Genomic DNA, 16,717 nt, shown 5'->3' with positions numbered 1-16,717 from the left:
GGTGGTGGATGGAAAATTTTCGGATTGGAGGCAGGTTGCTAGCGGAGTGCCGCTGGGATCAGTGCTTGGTCCTCTGCTCTTTGTGATTTTTATTAATGACTTAGAGGAGGGGGCTGAAGGGTGGATCAGTAAATTTGCTGATGACACCAAGATTGGTGGAGTAGTGGATGAGGTGGAGGGCTGTTGTAGGCTGCAAAGAGACATAAATAGGATGCAAAGCTGGGCTGAAAAATGGCAAATGGAGTTTAACCCTGATAAATGTGAGGTGATTCATTTTGGTAGGACTAATTTAAATGTGGATTACAGGGTCAAAGGTAGGGTTCTGAAGACTGTGGAGGAACAGAGATCTTGGGGTCCATATCCACAGATCTCTACAGGTTGCCACTCAAGTGGATAGAGCTGTGAAGAAGGCCTATAGTGTGTTAGCTTTTATTAACAGGGGGTTTGAGTTTAAGAGCCGTGGGGTTATGCTGCAACTGTCCAGGACCTTGGTGAGACCACATTTGGAATATTGTGTGCAGTTCTGGTCACCTCACTATAAGAAGGATGTGGAAGCGCTGGAAAGAGTGCAGAGGAGATTTACCAGGATGCTGCCTGGTTTGGAGGGTAGGTCTTATGAGGGAGCTAGGGCTGTTCTCTCTGGAGCGGAGGAGGGTGAGGGGAGACTTAATAGAGGTTTATAAAATGATGAAGGGGATAGATAGAGTGAACGTTCAAAGACTATTTCCTCGGGTGGATGGAGCTATTACAAAGGGGCATAACTATAGGGTTCATGGTGGGAGATATAGGAAGGATATCAGAGGTAGGTTCTTTACGCAGAGAGTGGTTGGGGTGTGGAATGGACTGCCTGCAGTGATAGTGGAGTCAGACACTTTAGGAACATTTAAGCGGTTATTGGATAGGCACATGGAGCACACCAGGATGATAGGGAGTGGGATAGCTTGATCTTGGTTTCAGATAAAGCTCGGCACAACATCGTGGGCCGAAGGCCCTGTTCTGTGCTGTACTGTTCTATGTTCTATAAGGTAGATCCGTTCAAAGTCTGATGGCAGCAGGGAAGAAGCTGTTCTTGAGTCAGTTGGTATGTCATCTCAGACTTCGGTATCTTTTTCCCGACAGTTTTCACGTGATCAGTTAGTCAACATAAACCCCAGGGTAAACCCACAATCTTTTGGTCTGAGGCTTTGAGCCACCCAAAGTGATGTCTTTACTTATTAGGTGATCAAGGGAGCTCCTCATCACTGAAGCCCGATGCAGTGCTGCCATCTCACCAGTGGCAGTAGAATTATGAAGAGAGGGCTCTAAAACAAGAGATAAGCTATTAGATGGTATATCACGCGTGTTTCTCATTGCAAGCACAACTGAAACAGGGTTAGACAAATGCACCTAAACCCAGTACCAGGCCTGATTCCCAACCTTCAATTCAAATGTTGTCACCAAACTGAACCAGCCAGATATGGAAGTCCCAGCAGAATTCTGAAATCAGTTGGACATGTTAAGTTTATTTATTAGTGTCACAAGTAGCTTACATTCACACTGCAATGAAGTTATTATGAAAATCGTTTAGGGCAGCAGAGTGGCACGGTGTTTAGCATTGCTGCCTTTATGTCAGGGACCCGGGTTTGATTCCCGGCATTGGTCACTGTCTGCACAGAGTCTCCATGTTGTCTGCGTGGGTTTCCTCCGGGTGCTCCGGTTTCCTCCCACAGTCTGAAAGGCGTGCTGACTAGGTGCATTGGCCATGCTAAATTCTCCCTCCGTGTACCCCAACAGGCGCCGGAGTGTGGCAACTAGGGGAGTTTCACAGTAGCTTCATTGCAGTGTTAATGTAAGACTACTTGTGACACTAATAAATAAACTTTTTTACCTCTTCAGCCATTGCCGCATAATAAATAAACTTATAAAGACAATGGCAAGCACTTAATCATTTGTGTAACCACAATGAACAATGTCCTGCAGACATTTTGTCAGTCCACTCAAAGTCTTTTTAATTCTCAAGTACACTATACCAATTCATAACCCTGAAAGGTTTCTTGAGGATGGGCTTCCCCACATTTTAGCAGATCTTATGCAATTGCTTTGCTCATTGTAGTGTTACAGCTCAAAAATATGATGAGCAAATCAGCGAGATAAATATTTGTATTAGCCCAGTGACCTATTGCCAAATGTTGTGTCATCTGAAGAGGCGAGTGCTCAAGTGAATTTAATTTACACCCTGCCGAAGGATTTCCCAACGCGCGTCACTGTGATGCGAGACAGGGGATAACCGCCTGACCTAACACTTCATTTTGGTGCTTTAAAAGAGCATATTCCATGGGATCCGTGACTTTGATGTTTCTGATGCGTCAAACCAACATTCCCAGTGTAGCTGTTCATTGTGTTGCCAGGATCGTCGTCATTGTACAGCCTCTTAAATTGTACATTGACTGTGCAGCTTACCGTGTGTGCACGAACCTGCTCCCAGCTGCTCATTCGCTTTCAGAGTGAATGTGATTTCAGTGAACAACACTTATTGATTGGTGAAAGATGAGGCGTGTTCACTTAAAATGGAAGCATAAATAAGCCCGTTATGGTGTCGAAAGTTTAGTCAACTGGAAGAAATTTTTACGAAATGGATGTGGTGGCACTCATCATGTGAGTAAAAGATACGTAAGAAATTCAGAGTGACTGGTATTTTACCATGAGTGGCTTTATTTTTATTCGCTTTTAGAAACATAGAAACTAGAAAGAAGAGTAGGCCATTCGGCCTTTAAAAGCCTGCTCCACCATTCATTTTGATCATGGGTGATCATCGAATTCAACATCCTGATCCCCACTCTTCCCACTCTCCCCCCCCCCCCCCCCCCCCCCCCCCCCATATCCCTTGGTCCCTTTAGCTCTAAGAGCTATATCTAATTTCTTCTTGAAATCAGACAATATTTGGCCTCAACTACTTTCTGTGGGAGTGAATTTCACACATTCGCCACCCTCTGGGTGAAGAAATTTCTCCTCACCTCAGTTCTAAAAGGTTTACCCCCTTATCCTCAAGCTATGACCCCTAGTTCTGGACTCCCCCCACCATGGGGAGCATTCTTTCTGAATCTACCTTGCCTAACCCTGTTAGAATTTTATAAATTTCTGTGAGATCCCCCCTCACTCTTCTAAACTCCAGTGAATATAATCCTAACCCACTTAGTCTCTCCTTGTATGACAGACCTGCCATCCTAGGAATCAGCCTGGTAAACCTTTGCTGTATTCCCTCGACAGCAAGGACATCCTTCCTCAGATAAGGACACCAAAACTGCACACAATACTCCAGGTGTGGCTTCACCAACGCCCTGTACAATTGTAGCAAAACATCCCTATCCTCAAATCCTCTTGCTATGAAGGCCAACGTGTATTTGCCGCCTTTATTGCCTGCTGCACCTGCGTGCCTGCTTTCAGTGACTGATGCACGAGGACACCAAGGTCTCAGAGTATCCCCCTGTCTCAAATTGTACCCATTCAAGTAATAACTTGTCGTCTTATTATTGCTACCAAAGTGGATAACCTCACATTTATTCACATTATACTGCATCTGCCATGCATATGCCCACACACTCGGCTTGTCCAAATCAGCTGAAGCATCTTTACATTCTCCTATTGTCATTACCTTGTTGCCGTATTGTGTTTCTCCTTTTTTTTTTGTAATCTTAGTGTTTTGTTCGGGGGTGGATTGCCAGTGAGAGTGCTAACTGGTGGTGCTTTTCCATCTTCCTCCTCTTTCAATCTTCAAAGCTTTAAAACTGCCCTGGTCTGTCTTTTGCTCATCAGAAGTTTTCAAATTGCGATGCGTCGGTCCTGAGACATCCACACCTGTATAAAACACAGACCGTGAACACAGTGCCCTGAATATTATACATCCAATACAATTATTCCAGACTTGCGTGCAATTTCTCTTGTATTCCAATAACTTTTAGATACTTGGAAGTTAAGACGGTAGGTAGTGGGTAGGGTGTTCACGGGAATATCACTACTTGCAGGGGTCCCTCTGGACTGTCCCAATATTTTGAGAAGAGCGGGGGTTTCTCCATGTTTAAGAAGTGTTCGAACATCCTTTAGTATACTCAAACTCCAGGTATTTCGTAGAGATATCGGTACGTCCTGGTTGCATATCTGTAAGAAATTATTAAAACCTCCTGCTTGTTTGAATAGATTTCAGAATATTCAAGTAGACAGTATCTTTCCCAATCAAAATCATATGCTCATGCCGATTCAGCTAATGAAAAGGGCAGCCAGAAATCCTGACAATTTGTATATGAGTGAAGGAGCTACGCTTTGGGAATAGTGACACGTGAGCCACGTGTTGGCTTCTCTGGCTCCAGGAAGATCAAATGCTAAATGGCTTTTCACGTACAGTCAGTGTTATATGGGAAATTGTAGGAGCTGTCGTGGCAGCAAGATCCAACAGTATTGATAAGTAAATGATCAGCTGGTCTATTGTTGGGGGGGGGTTGAGGTGATGGGGCAGGGTACAGAGGTGGAGCTACCTCTGTTCACTGATTCAGCATCTTTATGTCACTGTTTTCTCTGAAAGACAGCACCTCTAACAGTGCAGCACCCTTTCTGCACTGGACGTTCGACTGAGTGGTTCAAAATCCCAACTTTTTTACTTCAGGGGTAGAAAGAAAGCAACTGAAGACTTTCACCCACTAGAACAGCACAGCAGTGCAGTGGTTAGCACTGCTGCCATACAACTCCGGGGGCCCAGGTTCAATTCCGGCCTTGAGTGTCTGTCTCTGTAGTTTGCATGTTCGCCCCATGTCTGAATTGGTTTCCTCCCACAGTCCAAAGATGTGCAGGTTAGGTTGATTGGCCATGGTAAATTGCCCCTCTGTGCGCGTGCGTGCGCGACTGGTGTAAGTGGTTAAGTAAGATGAAGACGTTCACCCACCGCTTTGTACATTGGTTGGTCATGTATTTAATGGGTTGTACCAGAACAAGACCTTACTGTAAATAGTGGTTACGGAAAAGGAATATTGCCTTGATTTTTGTATTTGGTAACATTGCGTTAAACGCGGAAGAAAAACTAACATTTCACAAGTGCTGGACTATGAATCTTTGTGTATAAGCATTGGAGTTGCTGCAAATATTGCTCTGGGAGGCAATTCCTAACTTTGAAAAAGCACTGCAGTGGACTTTTATCAGTGTTCTGCAAGAGAAGTAAGAAGTCCCATAATGGACAAGTAGAATTCTGTTGATGCCATGGACCGTTCCCTGGTCCCCTTCAAAGGCGTCATAATATTGTGTAAATAAATCCCTGGAATTGCAGGAGCTTCAGATATTGGTGCTGTAACGTTGAGCAGTAATTTGATGCATCATTGAAAGAAAAGCAGTATTTTGGATTTTTTTTTTTCTGTTTGAACTTCTCCTTTGTAAGTAGATTGAATTCTCTAACCACGGATTCAAGTCAGCTGGAGGGTGTTGCTATTTATGTCATGATTGTAAAACATGTGTGTAGTAACCTCAATGTGTTATTGTTCACTTGCTCTCTGAGTCATGTCAGAATCAATCTTATCTTTAATCTTACCAGTTCAAGCAGTTGGTACACAAACAAACTATGAAGCTGTTTGCTGAACTAGAAATTAAAAGGAAGGAGCGTGAAGCCAAGGACATGCATGAGAGGTATATGGAATTATCTTAACACCTATTGTACCAGTCATTCTGCTTTTAATTTCTTCCCAGTGATCCATCCCCCCCCCCCCCCCCCAAACTCCCCAACAATGCTGTTTATAACTGGGGAGTCAATTTTTGTTGGGGAAAAAGAAACTGTATATAATCGACTCTTAATTCAAAGTTATTTAAATTATTCAATACTTAAAAACTTCACTAACTCCCGTTCGCCCATCATTCCCTATACTCTGTTAGATTTTGGCTGCTGGTCCAACAGCGTTTTGTTTTTAAAACAAAATTCTCATCCTTGTTTTCAAATCCCACCATAACCTTGCTTGTATCTCTGTAACTTCCTACAACCATATCACCAAGATCGGGATGGCACAGTGGTTAGCACCGCTGCCTCACAGCACCAGGGACACGGGTTCAATTCTGGCCTCGGGTCACTGTCTGTGTGGAGTTTGCATGGCTTTTCTCCCACAGTCCAAAGATGTTCGGGTTAGGTTGATTGGCCATGCTAAATTGACCCTAATGTCAGGGGATTAGCAGGGTAAATGTGTGGAGTTACGAGAATAGATCCTGGGTGGGATTGTGGTCGGTGCAGACTTGATGGGCCGAAAGGCCTCCTTCCGCACTATAGGGATTCTTTGAAGATAGCTGTGCTTTTCTGATTCTCGTCTCTTGGTCATCCCTGATTTTTGGGATTGGCCGTACCTTGGGATTGGCCGTACCTTCAGCTGCGAGGGCCCAGAATCTCAGAAAGTTCCTCCCTTTTATCTCTCCCCTCCTTTTAAAATATTCTGAAGAAGCTATTATGATAAAATTTTTGGTCATCTGGCCTAAAATCTCTTTGGCTCAGTGTCAAATTTTATTTAATAACTCTTCTATGCAGCATCTTGTGATGTGTTGCTATATTAAAGGTGCTTTATAAATGCAAATTGTTAATTTACACTTTGCTGTTCTAACTATTTGTTAATTCAAATGTATTTAGTACAAAAATTGATTCAAATTTTCAGTCTTTTGCTGTAGCTTTATTTTCTTAAGGCCACTTACCTATTGTAGTTTATTCTCCAAACCTCTCCCGATACCCTCTTCCACCCTCCCAATCCCAAATTGCCCCCTTCGTTATCTGAATTCCTTGGCGTGAGGTAGTTTGGACTTCAGCTACCTGTCAGCACCTCACCTAAACGCCCCTCTTTATTTATGAGCTATGCCTGTGTGCGTTGGTAGACCATTTTTATATCGTGCTGCGGGTTTGGGAGTTGGGGCCAGGTGTGGGATGTGCAAATCATAACCAAGCTTAGCTCTGTTATCGCCCATGTTGTGCTTGCCAGCAGTTAATAATAGTTTAGTAAAGGGGAAGTTGGTTTTGTGGACCTCCAGATACGAGACCAACTCCTCGATCCCAGGGCAACAAGTAAAGGGGGCATCCCAGGCTGTGCAGTTTGAGAACCCCTTAATTCACTGGGGTTTTTTTTGTCACCAATCCAGGCAAACAAATGCAAAATTTCAATGGCTGAATGCTCGTTGAGCCATTTTGAGGCCCATTTTCTGATGCTGTCCATTCTTCCCAATCCAGGAAACGGCAAAGAGAGGAAGAGATTGAGCAGGAAGAGAAAGCAAAACGTGATAAAGAATGGCAGAAGAATTTTGAGGTTTGTAAAATTCTAATTTACCAATTTCTAATTCTTGTCATGTTTTGAATGACCTGTGGAACAATGAACAATGGTTAGGATTCTTCAGTCTTATTGAAAATGGTTTCTTTTTGGAAAGCCAATTTATTTTATTAACTACCTTGACATTGAGATGTCCAGTGAGTGATGCAGAATAGTCAATTTCATAGTATGTCTTGAAACAGTCATAAAAATCATCTGTTTTAGATTGAAATTTAGTATCTAATATTCTAAGAAGTGTGAATTCTAATTAGAAAATGCTATGGAATATACACTCCAAATCTCAGTGCAATATTTCCTCATATGAATTTTTTAAAATGACAGTTATTATATGCTAAGCAAACCTAAATGCAGAAATACATCTCACTGGGCCATAGGATTAACAGTGAGGCTAACTGCACTTCCCCATTATTTATGTGGAAATTGGACAACTCCTATACATGTTGCAATTAAATCTGGAAATCCAGGTGCTTCTGTCTGAGGTGCCTTGCACTTCCAAAAGCTTCCCAGAAATGGCCTAGGCTACATTTGATATGCAGCACAGAAACATGGCCATTTGGCCCAACTAGAATCATAGCATCCTTACAGTGCAGAAGGAGACCATTCGGCTCATTGAGTCTGCACCGACTTTCCAACAGAGCATCCCAACCAGGCCCTATCCCCATAGCCCCAAGTATTTGTCCCGCTAATGCACTTAACCTACATATCCTTGGACACTAAGGGCGCAATTTAACATGGCCAATCCACCTAACCTGCACATCTTTGGCTTGTGGGAGGAAACCGGAGCACCCGGAGGAAACCCACGCAAACGTGGGGATAATGTGCGAACTTCACATGGGATGTTTACAGTGGGCAATAAAAGGAGATTTTAATCCCATCGCTTTGACTTGGGCTTTAAGCCGAAGTTCCAGCGTGAAAGCATAATGAACTGACTGTGCTACGTACATCCTTACACTAATGAATCTGATTGCATTGTTTAGAGTGGAAAGGAATACTTGCTTAGTTCCATTCTTCTAGATCCAATCATCATCAGAGCGTATCCGACAACGGTGTCTCTTCCCACTCCTGCACTGTTACCTCGGGAGCTCCAAAAATCTTTCCTTCTGCTGCCCCTTGGCAAACCTTCCAAAGATAAGGAATTGGCTTCCATGTGTTTATTAACAACATCCAGCTCTCCTTCTCCAGACTACTCAGATTACTAGTCCTGTATCTGAATGAGCTGTGATTTTATTTCCCCCCCCCCCTCCAGTAGGAAAACCAAATTCTTCATCTTTGGCCCGTGCCAAAAAGTTTTTTTTTAAAAGTTTATTCATTAGTCACAAGTAAGGCTTACATTAACACTGCAATGAAGTTACTGTGAAATAAACATTGTAAATGAAAGTTATTATTGTCACTGTGCCTTCGTCGCCTGTTTTTTACTCACCTACCTTCCCCAGACTGTTTACAGCCTCAACATTCTATTCAACCTCAAGCTGACCTTCCGTCCCCATATCCTCTCCCATTGCATTCTGCTAACTTCCATCTTCATTGCCTCACCTGTCTCAGCCCCTTTGCTACCAAAGCCCTCATTTGTTCCCGTGCCACCTCCAGACATAACAGCTTCAATGTCCTCCTGGCTGGGCCCTCACCCTGCATAAATTTCAGCTCATACAATATCCTGCTGTCCATGTCCCAACTTGTCCATCATCCTCGCCTACAATGGACCTGCCTGCTCATTGCTTCAAGTTTAAAATTTTCAACCTTTGCTTCATGACTCACTCCTTGCCATTTCTGCATCATTCTCCAACCCAACGAACCCCACCCTGGACTTTTGTGCCCCTCCAACCCTGGTATCTTGGGGAATTCTGCTCTCTTCACATTGCCATCGTGCCTACGGCCAGCTAGGCTCCACAACCTGGTACTCCCTCCCTAAATCTCTCTGCTTTATGACCGCTCCTTTTTTTAACCAAATCTTTCATCATTGCCCTGCTCCCACCCTCTTGAATACTCCTTTGACTCCACAGAGATTTTTTATCTGATTTTAAGTACCAGAATTTCTGTAAAGCTTAATGCGGCTATGTGACTTAGGAGCAGAAGTTGGCTGTTCGGCCCATCATGAGATCGAGGCCGATCTGATATAATCCTTCACTCCACTTTCCGGCCTTGTCCCCATAACCCTTGAATCCCTTACTGATTAAAAACCTGTCTGTCTCAGCCTTGAACATGCATAATGACCCAGCCTCTGCAGCTCTCTGCGGTAAAGAATTCCACAGATTCACTCTGCTCTGAGAGAAGAAAGTCCTCATCTCTATCTTAAATGTGTGACCCCCTCACTCTGGGATTATGCCCCTTTGGTCCTAGACTCTTTCACAAGAGGAAACAACCTCTGCATCTACTCTGTTGAGTCCCCTGAGAATCCGCAATGCCTCAATAAGGTTGCCTCTCATTCTTCTAAACTCCAATAAGTACAGGCCCAACCTGCTCAACTCCCCTCATAAGAAAATCCCCCCCATACCCGGGATTAACCTCGTGAATGTTCTCTGGACTGCCTCCAATGCCAGTATATCTTTCCATAGATAAGGGGACCAAAACTGTTCACAGTATTCCAGGTGTGGTCTAACTAGTGCCTTGTATAGTTTTAGCAAGACTTCTCTATATTTATACTCCATTCCCTTTGAAATAAAGGCCAACGTTGGCCAACAATTTTTTTTATTTGACGTTTATTTGAAATATGAAAAATACCTAAGCAGGATTAGTATGTTATGTCATTATCACCTAGGGTCGCATTTCTGAAGAGAGTACTTAATGTGAATTTAAATGCTGGGAGTTATTAGTTTGGTACAACGGGGCTAGCACAGTTTGAAAATGACATTGAAGTGTTGAATCCAGAGTCTTTTACAAGAATTATGCTGACTCTGTATATTGTCTTTTCCCTGTAGTGACTTGGTCTGAATACAATAAATTACCCTGGTGACAGACATTTGATTTGCTTTTCTGCCCATTGGTTGAACACATTGCCCCACAGCATATGCTGATGAATCTGATATTTGTGATGATGTACAGGTTGTTGATTTAAGATCTCGTTTTGTTCGGATCTCTCAGTTTTTTTCCCAGCCAGAGGTGGAAGAGCTTCAGAGATCATGAGCCCCAGAATGGAGAGGGAAGTTGTGGGGGAGAGCCTGAAAATGGCCAAAGAACCCAGCAAGCTCGAGCCGGACCTAATGACAAAACCTAGCAAATGTCTTCTTGCACAGTCTTCTGCTCAGCAGCAGGCCAAATGGATAGCCTGGTCATAGGGTAGGAGGGAACACCAGTGGTAGGAGTCCACAGCCGGGGACTGCCCCCAAGGGGTGGGGAGGCCTGCGATTGGGGTTGGGAAAGGCAGAAAGCTTCTTTAAGGGGACCACGGTGAGTTCTCGTGCTCCTCCTGGCCTTCAGTGTTCTTCCTCCTCCCATGTTTGACATTCCGATATTCACCACTGTAAAAGTGGCGAGTTGGGTTTGCATTCAGCACATTTTACCTTTTTACTCCTGATCCCTTGTCGCTGTGTGTGGAGGGCAATGAATATCAGGGCCAGTAAGTTACTGAAGATCAGTATTGTGCTGTGAGAAAAGTCAGAAGCTTTGGAAAGAAGAGCAACACAGTGGTTAGCACTGCTGCCTCACAGCGCCAGGAACCCGAACTCAGTTCCGGCCGAGGTTGACTGGCTGTGTGGAGTTTGCACGTTCTCCCTGTGTGCCGATTAGATTGATTGGCCATGCTAAATTGTGCCTTAGTGTCAGAGGGATTAGCAATGTAAATAAGTGGGGTTATGGTCATAGGGCTTGGGTGGGACTGTTGTTGGTGCAGGCTTGATGGGCTGAATGGCCTCCACCTGCATTGTAGGGATTCTACGAATACCACCACGGTGATTACACGCAGACTGCGGCTGCTCTAAGATCAACCTTCAAGATTTGCGCTTGCAACGTGAGCTGGAAGCTGCAACCAATCTCTGGTCCCAAAAATGAACGGACAGTGTACCTTCTCTCGATTTAAAACACTGGTTGAATTTTGCCATTGCCTAGTCCTCCAGGTGCCAGGTTTTGCACTGATTGGATGCAGTGTCTGAAACCCATCACAGCATCTCGGCTACGGAGCCACAGACCTCTACGACAGAGGGTTTCTATCATTTTTCTCCCCCGTCAGTCATCATTGCGGTCACTCTGAATCATAACTTCTCTGAATTGTAGCTTCTCCAGCTCTGCATAAGGAGAGATAGTCAATCTTCTGGCGTAATAGGAAGTGACATTTGAAAAAAACAATTCCTGCACAATTTGTATTTTAGTTTAAGTGTTAACCGTTGTGTGTGTGTGTGTGTGTTAACCACAGGAAAGCCGGGACGGCCGTGTTGATAGCTGGAGAAACTTCCAAGCGAATAAGAAGGGCAAGAAAGAAAAGAAACAGAGGAGTTTCCTCAAGCCACCAAAGGTTAAGATGGAGCAGCGATAAGAGCCATCTGAAAATATTTTGCATAAAATAGGAAATCACAAACACAGACAACTATAGCAGTGTTCACTCCAGAACATGTTCTTTGCCTAGGAGTAGTGTTTGCAGTTTAGAGGCAGAAATGTTTTTTTTTCTCCCCTCCCCCCCCCCTTTTCAGTCTACTGACTCGTACATGTTGTCGTAGCTAATACTATTTTTTTAGTTCCATCCCTGATAATCTATGTGGCAGGGCTTCACTGCTTCCTGATTCTAAACCAATATGATGTAAATGTACAGTATAAAAGAGGTTGATAACGGCCTTGTATCCTTTTGAAAACCTTTAATTTTTAAGCCCTGTAATTTAACGTTTTGTAACCTTTTTGTACTGTGAACAATTTGTCTATCTTTAGCCATCAAAGGTAACCATTAAAAGTGTTTGGAAATAACAAAGTATGCGTTTTCTATTTTCAGAGTTGATAGATTCCATTTGTTGTATGACTGACTGGATCGACGCATCATAGTTTGGAGTGTATAGTGAATTTTGGCTTTCCATGTGCACATATTAAAGTTGAGTAACATTAAAAAGCTTTCAATTTCAAACTCCCAGGGGGAAAGAATATCTAAAAGTTAACTTTGAAAATGAGGTACGAGTTCATAGATGGGGAAATGCTTTTGCTGATTATCATCCCTTTCCTGAAGGTGCTGGTTGATGTTGGGGTCACAGTTTTACAGGTGGCATCAGTTCAACTTCACCACATGGTAACTCTTCATATACAAATGAATATTGGTTATGGATGGGCTGAGGACAATTCATAGAATAATTTCATTCATAGAATTTTTCAGCACAGTGGTTAGCACTGCTGCCTCACAGCGCCAGGGACCTCTGGATTCGATTCCTGGCTTGGGTCACTGTCTGTATGGAGTTTGCACGTTCTCCCCGTGTCTGCGTGGGTTTCCTCCGGGTGCTCCGGTTTCCTCCCACCGTCCGAAAGACATGCTCATTAGGTGGATTGGCCATGCTAAATTCTCCCTCACTGTACCCGACCAGGTGTCAAAGTGTGGCAACTAGGGGATTTTCACAGTAATTTCATTTCAGTGTTAATGTAAGTCTACTTGTGACACTAATAAATTAGCTTTAGCTTCTTATTGGAATGTCCTATAATAAATTCAAGTTTCTCCCTATAATAAAGGCAAAATGCTGGAAATACTCAGCATGTCTGACAGCATCTGTGAGGAGAGAGAGGTTTCAGGTCAATAAATTTTCATTAGAACTCATAATTTCATAGAATCCTTACAGTACAGAAAGAGGCCATTCGGCTCATCGAGCCTGCACGGACAACAATCCCACCCAGGTTCTATCCCTGTAACTCCTGCTAATTCTCCTGACACCAAGGGGCAACTTTTTTTTAAAGTAAAGTTTATTTAATAGTCACAAGTAGGCTTACATTAACACTGCAATGAAGTTACTGTGAAAATCCCCTATCATGTCCCCAATCCCCTATCCTTTGTCATGTCCAATCTACCTAACCGCATCTTTGGACTGTCAGTAGTCTCACAACACCAAGTTAAAGTCCCACAGGTTTATTTGGTAGCACGAGTTTTCGGAGCGTTGCCCCTTCATCACTTACAGTGCCTACCCCAGTCCAACGCCGGCAATTCCACATCATCTTTCGGACTGTGGGAGGAAACCGGAGCACCTGGAGGAAACCCACGCGGACGTGGGGAGAATGTGCAAACTCCGCACAGACAGTTACCTGAGGCTGGAATCAAACTCAGGCCCCTGGTGCTGAGGCAGCAGCGCTAACCACTGTGCCATCGTGCCGCCGTGTTTGTCCATGAACGGTTCTAGTATCCCACTTGAAATTTTAATAAAAAATGTTTGTAAAAGACTTGTGAATAAAACATGATCAGTTCAGCGAATGTTGATTCATGCTTCGTTGCTTTATTTTTCCAGAACATTTTGAAGATGGATTTCTTGTAATTCAGTTGTGATTCTGTTTCATGGATGAGTTGAGCCGAAGGGCCTGTTTCATGCTGTAAATCTCTTATGAAGTCTCTTGTATGTCCACATCCGCTGCCCAATTACTTATCACCATGAGCACTCTCCCAGTGATATGGCAAGATATCCTTGCTGTCTCACTGTTGCTCAGCTGTTTGCGATAGGTCTCAAATTTTATCTTGACCGAAACATAATTTGTACAAATATTAATTACATAGAAACATAGAAGATAGAAGCAGGAGGAGGCCATTTGGCCCTTCGAGCTACTCCGCCATTCATTACCATCATGGCTGATCGTCCAACTCAAAAGCCCAAACCTGTTTTTCCCATAACCTTTGATCCCATTCGCCCCGAGTGCTACATCTGACCCCCTCTTGAATACATTCAATGTTTTGGCATCAACTACTTCCCGTGGTAATGAATTCCACAGACTCAACACTCTTTGGGGCGGCACGGTAGCACAGTGGTTAGCACTGCTGCTTCACAGCTCCAGGGACCTGGATTCGAATCCCGGCTCGGGTCGCTGTCTGTGTGGAGTTTGCACATTCTCCCCGTGTCTGTGGGTTGCCTCCGGGTGCTCCGGTTTCCTCCCACAGTCCAAAGATGTGCGGGCTAGGTTGATTGGCCATTCTAAATTGCCGCTTAGTGTCCCGGGATGCATAGGTTAGAGGGATTAGTGGGTAAATATGTAGGGATATGTGGATAGGGCCTGGGTGGGATTGTGGTTGGTGCAGACTCGATGGGCCAAATGGCCTCTTTCTGCATTGTAGGATTCTAAATGTCTCCTCACCTCTGTCCTAAATGGTCTACCCAGAATCCTCAGGCTGTGACCCCTGATTCTGAACCCCCCCACCATCGGGAATATTCTCCCTGCATCTACCCTGTCTAGTCCTGTTAGAATTTTATAAGTCTTGATGAGATCCACCCTCATTCGTCTGAACTCCAACAAAAACAATCCTACTCTAGTCAATCTCTCCTCATACATCAGTCCCGCCATCCCTGGAATCAGGACGTGGAGGCTTTAGCGAGAGTACAGAAAAGATTTACCAGGATGTTGCCTGGTATGGAGGGCATTAGCTACGAGGAGAGGTTGGAGAAACTTGGTTTGTTCTCACTGGAACGGCGGAGATTGAGGGGCGACCTGATGGAAGTCTACAAGACTGAGAGGCATTGACAGGGTGGATAGTCAGAAGCTTTTTCCCAGGGTGGAAGAGTCAATTATGAGGGGGCACAGGTTTAAGGTGTGAGGGGCAAGGTTTAAAGGAGATTTATGAGGTAAGTTTTTGCAGAGAGGGTGGTGGGTGCTGGAACTCGCCGCCAGCAGAGGTAGTGGAAGATGATATGATAGTGATTTTTAAGAGGCGTCTTGACAAATACATGAATAGGATGGGAGTAGAGGGATATGGTCCCTGGAAGGGCAGCGCTAACCACTGTGGCGCATGCAGGGAGAACACATTGTAAATACATCACTTTGGTCGTAAAACCCTGATGTGATTAGTTCTGTGCTTTTATCTTTTTTAAAAGACTGCTGGCCAAGGACAAATCTTAATCGGAAAATGCATATGGTAAATATAGATGCAGAATGGATATTTTTAATTCCCTGAAGTGATATGTATTTGAATATGATTGGCTTTCTCCAATTTAAATAAAAGGCTGTTTGCAGTCTTGCATTTAACAAGCAAGCAAAATGTCCACATGGAATATTATATTCTGCAACATGTGCAGAAAGCTTTCATCCAAAACATTTTCCAATCAGTACAATCTAAAATTCAATATTTTAAAATAAGGTTTTTCTTATGATCGTCTTGGATCAGGTTTCATACCCAGATAACTGAGCTTAACTGCACTGTCTCTGACACCACTGATTATGCAAAACTATTATATGAGTCATCTTGTCTTGCATGAAGAATCATGTCGGAAAATTACTGGTGAGTTGACTGTAATGTGGCGGGGTGTGGCTATCGGTCATTCGCAACGACCCAACAAGGGAAGACTGACTGACACATTATCATAAATATCTGCACTCAGTAAACTTTAAGTGGCCACGTTAAAGCATACAATGGTGTGATGAGGAGCCTTCAAGACACAGCAGTTAAGTGGCCAGTGAATAGACTTTGGTCAACATCGAAAATAAAAGCAGAAGGCGGCCATTCAGCTCTTTGAGCCTGCCCCACTGTTCAATTTGATCATGGCTGATCATCAAATTCAATATCCTGATCCTGCCTCCCCCCTCTCCCTCTTCCCCCTCTTCACCCCCCTCATCCCTTCTTTAGCCCCAAGAGCTATATCTAATTTCTTCTCGAAATCAGGCAACGTTTTGACCTCAACTGAATTTCACACATTCACCACACACTGGGTGAAGAAATTTCTCCTCCCCATAGTCCTAAAAGGTTTACCCCTTAGCCTCAAACTATGACCCCTTGTTCAGGACTCCCCCCCCCCCCCCCCCCCACCATTGAGAACATTCTTTCTGAATCCACCCTGTCTAATCCTGTTAAGATTTTATAAGTTTCTATGAGATCCCCTCTCACTCTTCTAAACGCCAATGAATATAATCCTAACTGACTTAGTCTCTCCTCATATGGTAGACTTGCCATCCCAGGAATTAGCCTGGTAAACCTTTACTGTACTCCCTCTATAGCAAGGACATCCTTCCTCGGATAAGGACACCGAAACTGGTGTGGCCTCACTAATGCCCTGTACAATTGCAGCTAACTATCCCTATCCCTATACTCAAGTCCTCTCACTATGAAGGCCAACAGGTGAAATGGGATAAAGGAGTACAATATAAAGGGAAAGACTCTTAGTACTGTAGAGGATCAGGAGGACCTTGGGGTCCGGGTCCATAGGACTCTAAAATCGGCCCTGCAGGTGGAGGAGGTGGTTAAGAAGGCGTATGGTGTGCTGGCCTTTATCAATCGAGGGATTGAGTTCAGGAGTCCGGGGATAATGATGCAGCTATATAAGACC

The 16,717-nt window shown here is 44.0% G+C and overlaps 1 protein-coding gene across 3 annotated transcripts in view; it reads left to right on the top strand.

The window, feature by feature from the left end:
- The window catches only part of dnajc8 (DnaJ (Hsp40) homolog, subfamily C, member 8), a 45,321-nt gene extending 31,648 nt beyond the window's left edge, over positions 1 to 13,673 (top strand). Inside the window, exons 7-10 of one of the 3 annotated variants that reach the window (XR_013496634.1) lie at positions 5,552 to 5,643; positions 7,211 to 7,286; positions 11,653 to 12,392; positions 13,433 to 13,673. Coding sequence is in view for 1 of the 3 variants with exons in the window: in XM_078206742.1 (XP_078062868.1) it covers positions 5,552 to 5,643; positions 7,211 to 7,286; positions 11,653 to 11,772 (288 nt within the window). In the remaining 2 variants the exon portion in view is untranslated. Of the gene's footprint in view, positions 1 to 5,551; positions 5,644 to 7,210; positions 7,287 to 11,652 lie in introns of all 3 variants that reach the window. The other 2 variants (XR_013496633.1, XM_078206742.1) reach the window with 2 other exon arrangements.
- The last annotated feature ends 3,044 nt before the right edge of the window (positions 13,674 to 16,717 follow it).

This window comes from Mustelus asterias, unplaced genomic scaffold, assembly GCF_964213995.1.
Source record: "Mustelus asterias unplaced genomic scaffold, sMusAst1.hap1.1 HAP1_SCAFFOLD_1748, whole genome shotgun sequence".
Taxonomy (NCBI): domain Eukaryota; kingdom Metazoa; phylum Chordata; class Chondrichthyes; order Carcharhiniformes; family Triakidae; genus Mustelus; species Mustelus asterias.
This window is presented reverse-complemented; position numbering and strand designations above follow the sequence as displayed.